Source organism: Camarhynchus parvulus, chromosome 1A (assembly GCF_901933205.1).
Source record: "Camarhynchus parvulus chromosome 1A, STF_HiC, whole genome shotgun sequence".
NCBI classification, from domain to species: domain Eukaryota; kingdom Metazoa; phylum Chordata; class Aves; order Passeriformes; family Thraupidae; genus Camarhynchus; species Camarhynchus parvulus.
Genome location: NC_044586.1, coordinates 5,663,268 through 5,677,689, shown reverse-complemented (window position 1 = coordinate 5,677,689; position 14,422 = coordinate 5,663,268). Strand labels below are relative to the sequence as shown.

The 14,422-nt window shown below is 38.5% G+C and overlaps 1 protein-coding gene across 10 annotated transcripts in view; it reads left to right on the top strand.

The window, feature by feature from the left end:
* ERC1 (ELKS/RAB6-interacting/CAST family member 1) overlaps positions 1-14,422 on the top strand; it is a 277,525-nt gene that overhangs the window by 74,778 nt on the left and 188,325 nt on the right. For 6 of the 10 annotated variants that reach the window (XM_030959954.1, XM_030959957.1, XM_030959950.1 and 3 more), the window contains exons 6-8: positions 1,536-1,619; positions 4,149-4,316; positions 10,952-11,119. In XM_030959954.1, coding sequence (XP_030815814.1) covers positions 1,536-1,619; positions 4,149-4,316; positions 10,952-11,119 — 420 coding nt within the window. The remainder of the gene's footprint in view (positions 1-1,535; positions 1,620-4,148; positions 4,317-10,951; positions 11,120-14,422) is intronic. The other 4 variants (XM_030959956.1, XM_030959958.1, XM_030959955.1 and 1 more) reach the window with 1 other exon arrangement.

Sequence of the window (14,422 nt, the reverse complement as noted above, 5' to 3'; positions counted from 1 at the left end):
TTGCTTTCCTTCTTGCTTTCCTTCTTGCTTTCCTTCTTGCTTTCCTTCTTGTTTTCTTTTCCTTTTTCTCCTTTTCCTTTTCTTTTCCCCTTTCCCCTTCCCCATACCCATCCATTATTGGTTCGGGTTTCATTTGGTCCGATGTCTTTCCAAAGGTAGTTCATTGAAAAAAGGAAATTCCTTTTTGCAGCCGTTGTACAACTGTTTGGCCTTTCCATTACGTAAAAGTTGAGAAGAGGATGAACTGGCACAATAATGGCTTTCCACTCCACTCTCCTTCCAGCAGTGCAGTCAGCATGAGAGCAGAGTCTGCAACAGTGGTGCTGCTGACGTTTCTTCTGTTGTTTGCAATACAGGACAAATACAGCAGTGAGAGATGTTGGTCCTCACTTGTAAAGATGGACACTGGCTTTTGAATTGTCTGCAGGCAAAAGTCAATCCATTCTTTGTTTCTCAGTCTTTTAGCAGCTCCTAGCATTCTTTAGTGAAGGTTCAGGCCCTCTTGTGCAGTAAATTTAAGTATACTGTGAACAGCCTTTCTCAATTAGCTTGTGTGCTTTCCCTGCAAGAAGGATACAAACCCTGGAACAGAGGTTTAAAATTACTCTACTAGGTTCTGAACAATTGTAACCCACTGCATTTGTCCTACTTGAAATTATTGGTCAAAAAAAGAGTGCTGGGTGAAGTGTCTTGGAGAAAGCAGTGTTACTTGCCCTAAAGTAAATACAAGTACTAAGTGTGGGTTCCTTCCTCTTGCCTCACACCAGTTTACTGAAACACCTCAAGATAACCACATCTGTTCTTGCTTTTGCTATTTATCCCACTGGGTTGCTTCTAGGAACTGAAGAGGGCACCTTGTTCAAATTAGGAATGGAGGAGGAGGTTATAGCACCACTTCCTTCCATCTTTTCTTCTTTCTTTCCTTCTTTCATTGTTAGCAACTCTTCAATTTCCCCTTGTCCTCTCCCTCTGTGGATCTATAGATCTGCTCAGCTGCTTGATTTCTCTTCTGTCTCCTGGTCTGCTCACTTATGTTCCTGCAGAAAATGTCTTCCTTTTTGATATCTGTTTGCTTATGACTCATGGCCATCTCCAATCCTCACATCTTGCTGTCCTACCTTGTTCTGTAATTGCACAGCATTTATTTTTTCAGCGTTGTGTTGTATACATAATTTGTGGCTGTAGCTTGACAATTAACATTATTTCTCTGAAGTATGTCCTTTTTCCTGTTGTAATTTCCCTATGAACTGCAGTTTCAAAACCCTTGGGATGAGTGCCACATACTTGACATATGTAAACATAACCATAACTGTATATCTTCTGTTTCATAATCAAATTCTTGTCAGACAGCTTTTATGAAATTACACAGACATTGAACTTTTGAGAGGACTTAGTGAAGAATGGAAGAGAAAATGAGTGACCAGTGTTGATCCTTCTGTTCAGTCCTTTTGTCACTTTCAGTCAGTTGGACTGAAACAGGCTGACTAGAAGCTGACAAATAATAAATATTTAAAAGCATAATAATGTCGTGACAGGTAGAGCAACTGAAGGAAGAGCTAAGTGCCAAAGAGGCTCAAGGGGAGGACCTGAAAAAAAGAGTGGCTGGTCTCCAGACCGAGGTCTCTGCAGTAAGATCTCTCTTTTGTGTGCAGTGGCCATTCACTGGGGCTTGCTAGCTCTTCTGGCTTTCTTCTCTTACCTCCTTCATGGCTTGATATAACAAGTAGAACTAACAGCCTGCTCAGCCTTGTAGCTACCTTTTTGTTCACATGGTTTTGGTGTCCATAAATAACATCACTCTCCAGCTGAACATCTGTATTTGTTTTATTGCTGTTTTTTAATGGTATGAGCTGTTTGAGCAATAACCTACTCTTCTCTACTGAAGCAGATTTTCAAAAGCATTCAGCACCCATTTTGGGGACAGACTTTCAAAGAGATTTCCTTTTCCTAGTGAAAAAAAAACTAATTTGAAAACTTGTGTTGAGCCCTCTTAACATTGTTTCACAAAAAAATCATGAAATCTGGATGCTGAACGCTTTTATAACTGATTGCTCAATTTTAGCAGCATGAATTTAGGTTATTCCTTTGCTGTGAATTTGGAATTTCACTCAGAAGAGTGAATATGGTTTCTCATCTAGAAGAGAGATGTGAGCGCTTGATGCTGTCTTCACTTCTCTTGCAAATGTGGATGGTGTGTGCTGCATTCTTACTAAAGAGCTCTGGCACGTTGGCAGGGTGGGCTTGCAGCTCTGAAATGGGACACAAGAATCTTGTCTGGAGAAAGGATCTCACAGTGCTGCTTGGGAATCTTCACCTAATGAAATGCTGTAAACATCTTTTCTGAGATGTGCCCAAAAACAATCTGTCTTTTTGAGAAAGTTTTACTCTGATTCATCTACTTACTAATTGAAAAAGTTTGTGTCATCTGAGATTTTTTAAGGAGGCTTTTTTGTTTAGATACTCTAGAGAAGGTAACCAGTAAATAATTCAGCTCTTTGCAGTTACAGTTGTTCTGTGCCTGGCAGTATTGTGCAACTGGTGGCTGACAGCAGAAATAGTGCAGCTGACATCAATACCTCTGTGCTGAATTGAAATAGGTGGCAAAATCATCCTCTGGGCATATTTGCTTTTAATAAAATATGAAAAAAAACAACTTAGCAGGTTTGAATTAGTGAACAACAAACTATTGAGTAGCTCTGTAAATTCTTATATACCTTCTCAGTGTTCCATTTAATAAAATGAGTTTGAGAGGTTTTTTGAGATGCATGTCCTTTTCCTTCCCCATTCCCTCATGTCCACAGTTTCACACTGGAACACAGGAGTCCTGGGTTAACTATTTTGATACTATTTTAACACTCTTTGGTAAAGAGTTTTATTCCTTTAATTGCCCACTATTGAAACAGTGTTGTCAATATAAAAGTGCATTTATCCAAGCTTTTTTTTTTTCCTCAGTTATTTCTACAAGTATGTGCATTTATTCTAATCAAAAACTTTAAAAAATATAACCTTTACTATTATTTTGTTCATGTGGCATGTTTCCAAACATGGACAGTAATTTGGACAATTTTTTTATCTTGTGATGTCCTTTAATTTCTGTTTTGAAGCACTGGACAATGCACTTTTGAGGCTAAGGGATTTTTTTTTTTTAATGTCGCAAACAGAATTGTTCAAGTTGACAAAGACTGTTAAGTTTTTAGAAATACATCCACCTGTACTATATAATATGTAGTGGTAAAATATTGCTATTCTGTGAGATAGGAAGCAAACCAGAAAGCTGGTTACAAACTTGGGCTTAAAACTACATTTAAACTTCTCTGTCATCTTTTATTCATTTATTTTCAGACTTAAGAAAAATTGTCTGGAGTGATTATTGCATTTAAATTAAAAGTTTGTATAATATAACTGGCTTTTTTGCTTTTCTTTTAACTTTTTAAATTTACTGGGAGTTTTTTTCTTAATAAAAATCCAGCACACATTCATTAAAATAAATTTGCATTTTTGTACTGATCTAATTCACTACATTAAATTTAGGAAATTGCTCTCACCAAAATGCAATTCCACAAACAGTCTTCATGTTGTTTTGATGAATATCTGCATCTGCTTTTAGAAGCTTCCACAAACTAAAGTATATGTTTCATAGAGTAAAATGCTGATTTTGTAAATAGTGGGAAAAGTAAAGGTGTCTTCCCATCCTGTGTAAGCATGAGGCTGGATTGATAGGTGAGGAGCTGGAGGGCAACTTAGTGATTTGGCATTTCAAAGCAAATGTTGTGCTGCTGAGAGCCCTGCAGGTGTCTCATCTGCTCTGATATTACAGACCAGGGATCCTTTGTCATTACAGTTCTGCTTCATCTTCATTAAAACCTTGTCCCTGTTACCTGTCTGGGTTTGGTCAGTCCTTTGGAAGATGAATAACTGCCACTATTAAAAAGAAGCTCCCTTGAAAAATTGATGACATTGCTCCTCTCTCTTTTTCCTTGTATCCTTTGCTCATGACACAAATTTTTGCCAGCCTTTCACTCAAGATAACTGAAGGCTTCATAGTTCTGTGGGATAATTTCAGAGTATCATGCTGTTGGTTGATGGTAGTTTTTGTAAGGAAGGCATAAATGATTTCTCCCTTTGCTCATCCTTTGTGTGTGTTGCAGATTGGCCAGGTGAAACAGGAGCTGTCACGCAAGGACACCGAGCTGCTGGCCCTGCAGACCAAGCTGGAGACCCTCACCAATCAGTTCTCTGACAGCAAGCAGCACATCGAGGTTCTCAAAGAGTCTCTTACAGCTAAAGAGCAAAGAGCTGCCATCCTGCAGACAGAGGTGAAGTGGGCAATTCTGTACTTGCTGAGTGTGCACAGAGAAAGAGAGAAAACCCATGATCTTTTCTGTTCTTAGGCTGTGCAATCCCATAGCTGCCATCCAGTGCTGCTTGTTCTGAGCATTCTGTATCTTTGATTGTATGTCTAGCTCTCTAGGCCAGGGGATTGATCTAAAGACAGATATGTGTGCATAAGTGCTTGGCTGAATTAGAAGTTGCAGTGTCTGAGCTGGGAGGATTTATTTGCAGTGACCTTGTAGCTAGAGGAGAGAAGGGAAAGGAATATGATTCCAATAGCAAACACTCTGCAGAGGCTTCACCATTACTGTCAGAATGTCCAGGAACTCTTGCTTTGCTTACACCTAAAATATGGACTTTCATGGTTTATGATGCACATTCCAAAGTAAAGGAAAAATATTTTTTCTGAACTGTGTTTTGATGACAAATGCTTAATAAATTCCCATATTAGATAAGACCCAGGTGTGTATCTGAACATCACACAGATAATGAATGCAGCATAAACACGTTGCTTCTGGACATTCTTGAAGAGCAAGCATGAAATGTTGTGTGCAGACAGCACTTCAGTCCCTGGCTTGAAAATTGCAGTGTTAGTGGAAGTCCAAAAGATGGCAGTGATGCATCGAAAACTTTGTGTTGTTGCAGCTGAGAGTCAAAGCCAAAGGAGCTGAGAAAAAGGCATGCAGGAAATTTGTGGGTGACGCTGGTAGAAGGTTCCATATTACAAGAGCATAAGAGAATTGGTCTGAACTTTATGCCCTAATTTAACTTTCCTTTAGCCAAAATTGGTGAATCTGTGGGTGCTCATGGCCTTGCTGACATGCAGTAATGAAGTTGCATAATAAATATTTTTGGATGTTCCAGGATGGCTTTTCTGATTTTTCTCAGATTTATGTCGAGGTTGAGATTTCATTAGTGGGTATAACTAGGAAAGTGTTTCAATTTGCATTCATAAACCTCCTTTTAAATTTGTTCATTCATTTTTACTAGTTCATGAATGTACCCTAGATTAGTACATGTCTATTTAAAGAAAATATTTAAATTTCAAAATATCATTGAAAGCAGGTGTTAGGTAAATAAACATTTTCAAGGGTGAAATGCAGGCTTTGATCCACTGCATGATTGAAAAGAATATAGATATGTTAAATGTGCAGTTCTGTGACAAACCTACAAAACTAGAAACACATTTCTCACTTCTAAGTAATAATTAGTAGTACTTCATCTCCATGAGACGTGAAGTTCTTGAACAAATTTACTTTATTAACAAGCTAAGACTTCAGTAGAGGATCATATTTTCAGCTAGTACAGTAGATAAACATATTTATTCAATTAAAATGTCCAGAATTGAAACAGAGTATTTAAAACCAAGAAGACTTGATTATATAACATTGATAGATACTCTTGAACATCTTATTTTACCTAAAGACCAAAGTACTTTAATACAGAAAATTACTCTACTCTCTAACTTGTAATATTACTAAATAATCATTGAGTATATTTGTTCTTCATTGGCTGCTTCCAAATGAAATTCTCATGTAGCACCACAATACCAAACTGGGTTCCTCCTTCCAAGAAGATATTTATACTTTTTGAAAGATAATCTCATTTTTTTCACCCTTGTTGGAGTTCTTGTCAGAAAGCTCAACAATTAAATTATCACAGAGTCACCTTTTTTCTGTGTTCACAGGTGATCCTCTTAAGCATGGGATTGAAACATGCTGAGAACATACAGTGTTGAGATGTTTGTTATTGCATCCTGTGATGATTTGGTTTTTTAAAATGAAAGGATATCTTTCCATACCAGGGTTTTCTTTGGGAATGAGGTAGGAATGTGAGATCCTGCTTGGCCTCACTTCTTGACGGCACTGGTCAATGTTAAAACCCAATTAGCTTCTCTCAAGGCACCTAGATTGAGTGTGAGGAGGGAGAGCTGCAGTTTCTGACATACACTGTCCGACATCTTCATAGGGGATCAGTTTTTTAAAGTCAGATTTAAATAAACATTAAAAAAAATATATACCTCTGCAAGCCTCTACCTCTTATTTAGTCTTTTGTTAAAGGAACTGCTCACAGGTGAGGAAAAGTGTTGATATAACATCTCAAAAATGGATGTGCTACCTGCCACACTAGAACTAGAAGCAGCAGTGAGCTGTTTGTGGGGTGTTTATCTTGAGGGCTATTGGGTGGAGAGGATATTGTGGTTAACTTTTCAATGGGTGTAGAAACCTTTAAAAATAGCTTCAAAATTGTAGAGTCACTTTGTAAACAAAACAAAAAGTCAGTATTTATGTTGGAATTAAGGCTTTATCCATATAAAGTTTTCACCCAGTGAGCCCTTCAGCTTAGATCAGTGCCAAAAGTTCTGTGGCTTCAGTGGGAAGTTGCATTAACCAGTGAGACTGTTCTCCTTTATTTTTGTATACTGCCCAAGCTGGCATGGTTCTGTAATTGGTCTGTTCCTATGGTAAATTCAGATTAATATTTAGTATAAAAATTAATCTAATCATGTGTGCACTGAATGTCTCATTAGAACATAAAATTTTCTGAGCATTTTTCTCAACTGGGGCTTATGCTGGCATTTTGAAACTGAAGTAGATTCTACCAAATCAGAGACAGAGGAGTGGATTATATTTAGTGAGGAATGTCCAAATGGGAGCTGGGTGTTAAATGTCCTGTGCTAGAGCTTGTGCAAGAGCAGTTGAACAACTTCTGACCCAGGCAGGCCTTGGGAGCTGCACATCTGTCCTGCACTGAGTTTGTAACCCTGGCAGGAGCTAAATACCCTCTGCACAAAGCCAGGTGTCTGCACCTCTGCTCCATGGCATCGTTGTGTAATCTAAGTTGTTTGGAAAACTGGGAGCTAAATGTTCATGAAGAATTCACTCTCATCTACAGACCATCCTGGCTATGCTGCAGTTGGTATAAGGAGGTGAAGAGTCAAATCTAATCTAGTTAAAAAGAAAGATCAGTGTCAAAAATAGAGAATTAAATTAAGTCTTGTGGTAGCACTGCATTCAAATCAGTCAATAAACATAGCTTTAAAGTGTTAATTGCAGACTATGCTGTCAGTAAAAAGGCTTAACTCCTTCTTTGGATTGATATATGTTTGGATTGATATATGTTTCCCAGTTAGTAATGGAATGTCACAAACTGATCCTTTTTAAAATGTACTCATACTTGGAACTTAATCTAACAATAGCTACAATAGGTAAAAAGCAACTCTCACCTCACATACCAATTTTAATTTCATGTCTCTGTGCATTTCTCAATTATTTTTAAGTTCTGAGTGCTGACATAGAATTACTTCAACATCTGCTTTAAAAAGTGGCTGGCTCCTGTTAGAAACCTTAGCAGGCTCTTGAATACACATTTCAGGATTGGTATTCCACCTGATCCTTCTGCTGCCTCTACAGCAGTCACACCTACAGAGAATTAAACTTTAGAATTTTGCTGTGACAGAGCAATTGGGGCTTGGATATAGTATAGGGGGGAGGTTGTACCTTCTGACACCACTGAGTGAAGTATGGTTTGGTTCACTGATCTAAATTATGGTTCGGCCATGGTTTGAAGAGCTTTCAGGTAGATGTGAAGAATCACTCAGGAAAAATGAGCGTGCTGTTTTTTCTAGGCATCACTGACATCTTCTTAAACCCAAGTGGGGAATCACCAGGGTTGGAATAACATGCTTGCCACTGTACAGTGGAGATGGTGATAAAATTCAGAAAAAACCCATGTTTTCAATCTCAGTCCTATTAATTCAAGCTCCTGAAACTGTGGAGCACCGTGAGGTCTGAAACTCACTGTGGACTTCTGAAAATGTAAATGATTTCCCTGTAGTTTGGAAATATTCTGAAAGCTAAGACTGTCATTACAGAATTCAAGATTCTAAAAAAGGCTTAAGATGAGATTTATATTAAATATAATTTCATTTATTGTGCTTATTCTGGTAGTAATTGGAGCTACTAATGGATGACATTTCCTTACAAATTTGGACTTGTACATGTTTAATATATGGCTAGACACATTAAGAACAGAGACATAAAATGTTATTTACAGCTACTGGAAAACTCTGTGAAGACAAATCAGTGGTTCCCAGCACAGTTTTTCATATATCACCCTTAGAGTGAAGAAGTGTTGTGTGTGGTATCCAGTCCCCTGTACCTGGGAGGGTTAAAGGTGTGCTTGTTTTGCTAAAGCTTGGTGAGCAGTGGGTGCTGCACGCAGGGGAAGTGAGTGAGCCCCTGTGACAGGAAGGACTGGCCTGAGCTGCACTGTAAGGTGTAACCTGCCATGCAGAATTAAAGACGTGGCAGTCCATTACTGGGAAAGCAGTTGGGTTAACACAGGGTTAAGACAAAACCATCCAAACACAGAATCCAGGAGAAGGGGTGTCAGCACCTCAGTAGTGTTTGCCTGATTGTTTCCCTGTGCTGAGAAAATCCTGAGCTGACTCTGTTGCAGTTGGCATCATCTGTCTCCCACAGACCTCAATTCTTGTCAGTGCGGGAGGATGCCATGCATAAACTGAGCTGACATGGATAAACAAGTGCAGTGTTCTGCCAGGAATAGTGCTAAGGTGATGATTGTGTGTCCTGCCAGCCTTTGAAGATACTTTTGAAAGTGTTTTCTGTGGTTTCCCAGGCAAAGACCTCACACAAATAAAACCAGGATTGCAATTTACCCCAAACCATAGGCTAATATAGAGTTCAAAGAGAATAATCAATCAGAAAATGGAAAGCATTCTGTGGATAAATTTCTATTTGCAGATGTTCTCCTTTCACTTACTGCTGTGCTGTAGGCATCTGGACTGTCTCAAATATTTTGCAGCACAACTGTTGAGAGTATTATGTTTTCTTGTGAGGGAGATTTTCAGTTTCCCTTGAAGAATTAATGAAAGTGACTCTTAGCTCTAATATCAAAGATTCCCAAGGAAGAACATACCTAATCAATCTATAGAACTGTATGTTTTAAAAAAGAAGACAAAGCATGATCCACCTGCTAAACCTTTCATTGCAAATACTATCCATCCTATAAATCATATTTGGGTAAGACCTGGTACTCTAATATCCCTGCAGATCACACTATTTACCCCATTTGCTGGGTGAGAAGTCAGGAATGTGATTTTAATAATGTATGTGTAAGGGAGAGGGCTCCAGACACAGAGGTGGCAGTGGGATTGCAGTGCTGATGGGGAGAGCAGGGGCAGCTCTTTTCCCTGGAAAAGAGGGAAAGTGCTTACTGCTCTGTGGGAAAGGAGGCAGACAAAATGCCAAAGGGTTTTGTGGGTGGAACCTTGGAAATGCAGAGCCTCAGAGACAACTTTTCCATTGGCAATGCAAAATAAAATGGAATTAGAATAATATGTTAAAACTAAGTGTCGCACAAAATACCATAAACAGAGTCAATTCCTAAATTCTTACCCCAGCTGGGGTTGTCCAGTGGTTGCATCCTTTCACTTCATGTCTCTGCTAGTCTGTGCTGTGCAGAAGGACCAAGAAATTCATTGATCAGCCTGTTTACTCTGTGTGACTGATGTCCTGTAATGGATTCTGCTAACAGGAACCAAATCTGATACTGTCAAATGAGATTAGCAGCCAAGCTGGCAGATTTGAGCTCTGGCTGAATGCTGAGTGGATAAGGGTCAGTGGGTTTCTTTTGGATCGTGAGCAGGTTGGTGGTGTTGGATTTCGTATTCCACAATAGCCTTTGAGATTAGTCTGTGCTCTGTGGTGACCTTACTCTCCTCAGTGAATTTATATTCAGGTAGCTCTGATTCCTTCTCCCATTTCCTTTGTCTTGGGAGCTCTGTTTCACATATGGACAAGAAATGCAGAAGGAAAAGCAAAAGATGCTCAACATGCAGTTTTGAAGTTTGAGGTCACCACAGCGTTCCCAGAGCATGTTTCTAAATTCACTCAGGCCCTTGGAGCTCTGAGTGTGTTTGTGTGTCCAAATTGCACCCACAATATCCTGTACTGTGTCATTTGTTCAATTTTACCTTTAATATAAAACTGCATGCTGTGAAAAACACGTTATATTTAAACAATTACTTTGCTTTTTAAGCCAAAATATTCTTAGCCATCCTGAGGTAACCTCTTCCCAGTTGTGATCTGCAGTGGCTACAAAGAGCTCTGCTTTCATTACCTTCAGGCTCAGCTACTACTGTGATTAAAATTCAGACTATAAAGTGACTGTCTGGTACAGTGGGTCTGTGTTTATTCTCTGATTATTAGTAATGTTTCAAATAAAGGGGTCAGTTTCCCTGCATGTGAGAAAACTTCTCCACAACACATTGTGTTGGCTTCTATTTGAGTAAAAAAAAAATTAGTGTTATGTGATACACACCTGAGTTATTTGAGAAGTATGATTTGAGGTTTTCCAAGAAGGAGCATTATTCACATATTGTTGGGAATAACATGGTTGATTATTTTTAGTATTTAGTCTTCTGTCACTTATGGTAACTGTTTTATCCCAGTTTTATGTGTTGAATTATTAAAGAAAGGGGTGTTCAATTTCTGTATCTATTTGTAATATTTCCCCTGTGGAAGTGCAGTTTCACTTCCCTGAAGTTTCTCTCCTTCAGTGCTAAACAAAGCTTGTTCTGCATTTCTGAACCCAGGTGGACGCGCTGCGGTTACGTCTGGAGGAGAAGGAGACCATGCTGAACAAGAAGACAAAGCAGATCCAGGAGATGGCAGAGGAGAAGGGGACTCAAGCAGGAGAGATCCATGACCTCAAGGACATGCTGGAGGTGAAGGAACGCAAAGTCAACGTTCTTCAGAAGAAGGTAAGGTTGGAGAGCTCCAAGTCAGATAAACACCTCTGGTGCTTCTCAATTTCCAAGGCTGTCAAAAAGTCTGAACTGGAATGTACATTCTGGAGATTAATGTTCCAGTCCATTGATGTAATGGGAATATGATGAAGGAGGAATTTGCTCGAATTTTTGACAAAAAATCAGAGTTCGCAGCAGAGGTTGTTGCCTTGCTGTGATTGCACATGCTGCTTCTACTTCCATTTTAATATTGCTAGTGGCTGAGGCATTTTGATAAGGGCACATGGTCTGAAAAATCAATCCTTTCCCACCCAGCACCTTACCAAAATCACACTGATTTGAAGCACAGGCTGATCATGACTTCACTATGTGACTGAATGCATGAGAGGTTGGATCAGTAGAAGCAATTAGGGTGATTTCTCTGTAACTGACCTCGTGAAGAATTTTGTATAACTTTTGTTAAAAATGCTGTGTTCTCATACTTAATATTTCTTGGGAAGTGCTAGAATAGGATAGTTAGACTATCCTTCATATCTTTTTAGATAAGAAAGATGTAGACCTTATCAATGAACTGGGTGAGGTCTGGGTCAAAAAAACACGTAGACTGTGTCAGACAAATTAGAGAGGCATCCCAAAGGCACTGAGCCCTAGGGCAAGGGATGTCATTATGGATGATTGGTGGCAAATTGCACACAAAGTATATCCCAGTTTTCCTCTGCACAGGGTAAAAAGACAGAAATGCATGTACTGCAATAAATTTTAATTTGAAGAACATTTTTTTTCTCTTTATCTTTAGAGAAGCTGTTGTTGGAGCTCTTATTCAGTGTATTGGCCTGAGGATGTGGGGGTTTTTGTTCTATTTTTTTTTCCTAGACCTTTAAACAATTCTGTGGAATTCTTGTGATATTAATAGTTCAGAATATTGATTAATTTTTGATTCCTGGCCAATGCCTTTTCTTCTTGTCTGTAACCATAAATCATGAGGGTTTAGGTCATGTTCAGTTCTGTTACAGCAAATGTCATGCAGGAATGGAAGTTCAGGCATGGACTTCAGCCATAAATAAGTAATTAATAATTCTGGAGCAGAGCCCTGATTCCCAGTCTTCACAGTCTCTTTTTTTTTTTGACTGTTCATATTTTTAGAAACACAGAATTCTGATTTTTTTGTGCTGTGTTTCTTTTTGTTTTACAAAACTGGTCGTGCACCCTCCAGACAGAGATTGAGATCCCAGCTGAATGTTTAACCAAGGGGTGGGGGGAGTCTGACATTTGTGTAAATGTTAAATGTCACTGAGGTTGTTTTATTTCCATTCACTCTTACACTGCTTTTTCACACAGTTTCTTGCTCTACTTGACACTTGAGAATGATCTTTCATTAGATCATTTATAGGCAGCTCTAAAGGTTCTTTTTTTAGTACTTGTTTTTTTTGAGACCACAGTAATCCATATTGAGACAGTTCCATTTTGTGTCTTCATGCATCTGACCTGGTTTTTCAGGACTGTTCCCTGCTGCTTTCCAGTGAAAAGTACCTGCTCTTTTCAGATTGGAAAGAAAGGACCCAGGCTTTTAAGAGTGAAACCTTTGAGGTCCTGTTCTCCTGGATAGCTCCACTGAGGATAACACTGCCATAATAAACTGCAATTTGTGGTGTTGTGTAAACCTCTCTCTGAGCTTCTTAAGCAAGAACAAAACCCAATGAAACAAAGCATCATAAAATGCTTTGGGATGAAATGGACTTGAAACATCATCCAGGTTCAGTTCCCTCTGCCATGGGTAGGGATGCCTTCCACTAAACCAGTGCTCCAAGCCCTGTCCAGCCAGGCATTGAATGCTTCCAGGGATGGAGCATTCTCAGCTTCTCTGTATGAAATACATAAACCTATCTGTAGAAAAATGTCTATTTCCTGCTGCTAACTACAATCACATGCAGAGATTTGAATTTGCTTTACCCTTGAAGTTGCTGGAGGCATTTTCTTTAACATCAACAGTTAAATTGTGAGAGTTGTAAACTTGAAGAGTAACTAGCTAACCTAGAATATTCTTGTGGAGAATCCAGGTGGCAGTTCTTTTATCTGAGGTTTGTGGTGCAATATGGAATTCCTTTTTGGTTTTTGTATAGCCTGGGGTAAAAACCTGGAAGTTCAGGCCTTTCAAGTTCAAGGATTGATGTCTTTAACTCAGATTTTGAATTACTTCTCCAGACCTGGGATTGAAGAGTAGGTATGGGATTTTCTATAGATAGGGGTTTGCATTTTCTTGTTCTCTTTAACATTTTTCCACAGAAAAGCAGAGCTTGAGAAAATACCTAAGGAAGGGCTTTTCTGATTTTTTAGTATGTGTTATTGTGAAAGTTATGAGAACTTGCATAAAAACTGTTTCAGGTGCTAGGGAAAAATTATGAAGCCTCAATTTATCTGGTATATATGGCTGTCCTTTTTTGACTTTACAGATGGCTATCTCTGCCCTCTGCCTGGAAACTCAAAAGCCTGTAGCTCCTCTCATATAAATATTTTTCTCTCAATCCTTGTAAACTGTGATTTGTTTTTTCTGGTTTTGCATTTCTAGAGTGCATCTTATTAAAGTGCATATCTTGTTTTCTGCTTTATCCAAGTGCTATCTTTCAGTTCTTCCAGGACAGTTCAGAATTTTATTGCCATTAAAAAAAAAAAAAAAGGGCAATTTTTAAACTTTTACCTCCATGCACAATTGTATTTTTATTCCTCTCTCTTGTTACAAACTGGTATGTTCAGACAGATCAGGTTTTAGTCTTAGATTCTAGTTGAAGATCTGACAGTCTGGTTTAAAGTATCTTCAGAGGTCCTAGATATTATAGATAGTAGTTTGGTTTGTCTGGGTTTTTCTCTTGCTGGCTTCATTATCTGATAGTAAATGTTTGTTTTAAGTTTATTGACGTGGTTTAAGTAGTACTCATTTTAACTGAATAGGGTGGAAGATCATGAAAGGCACGTCGTACAAAAAGTGCTTTTCTTGTGTAGTGTTAATTAGTATTTTTGTATGGAAATAATGTATTTGGAATGAGCAGGTATGAGAAGGAACAGGGTAAAGATGCGGCAAGTTGAAGGAATTTAACCAAATCAAGGATTGAATTAGTAGATACTATTTAATCAGTTTTCCCCTAGTACTCTTCCTTCAGCATTTACTCAGGCATTTTTGAAGTTAGGTATTTTTGAAGTTGTATTCTAATCAACTAGATTTTGCACACTAATATTTCTTAATGCTAGGTACAAAGAAACTTTGGAGCAAAAGCTAAAGTGATAAAGATCTAAAAATAACAGAGTTTATTAAAAATTATTTAC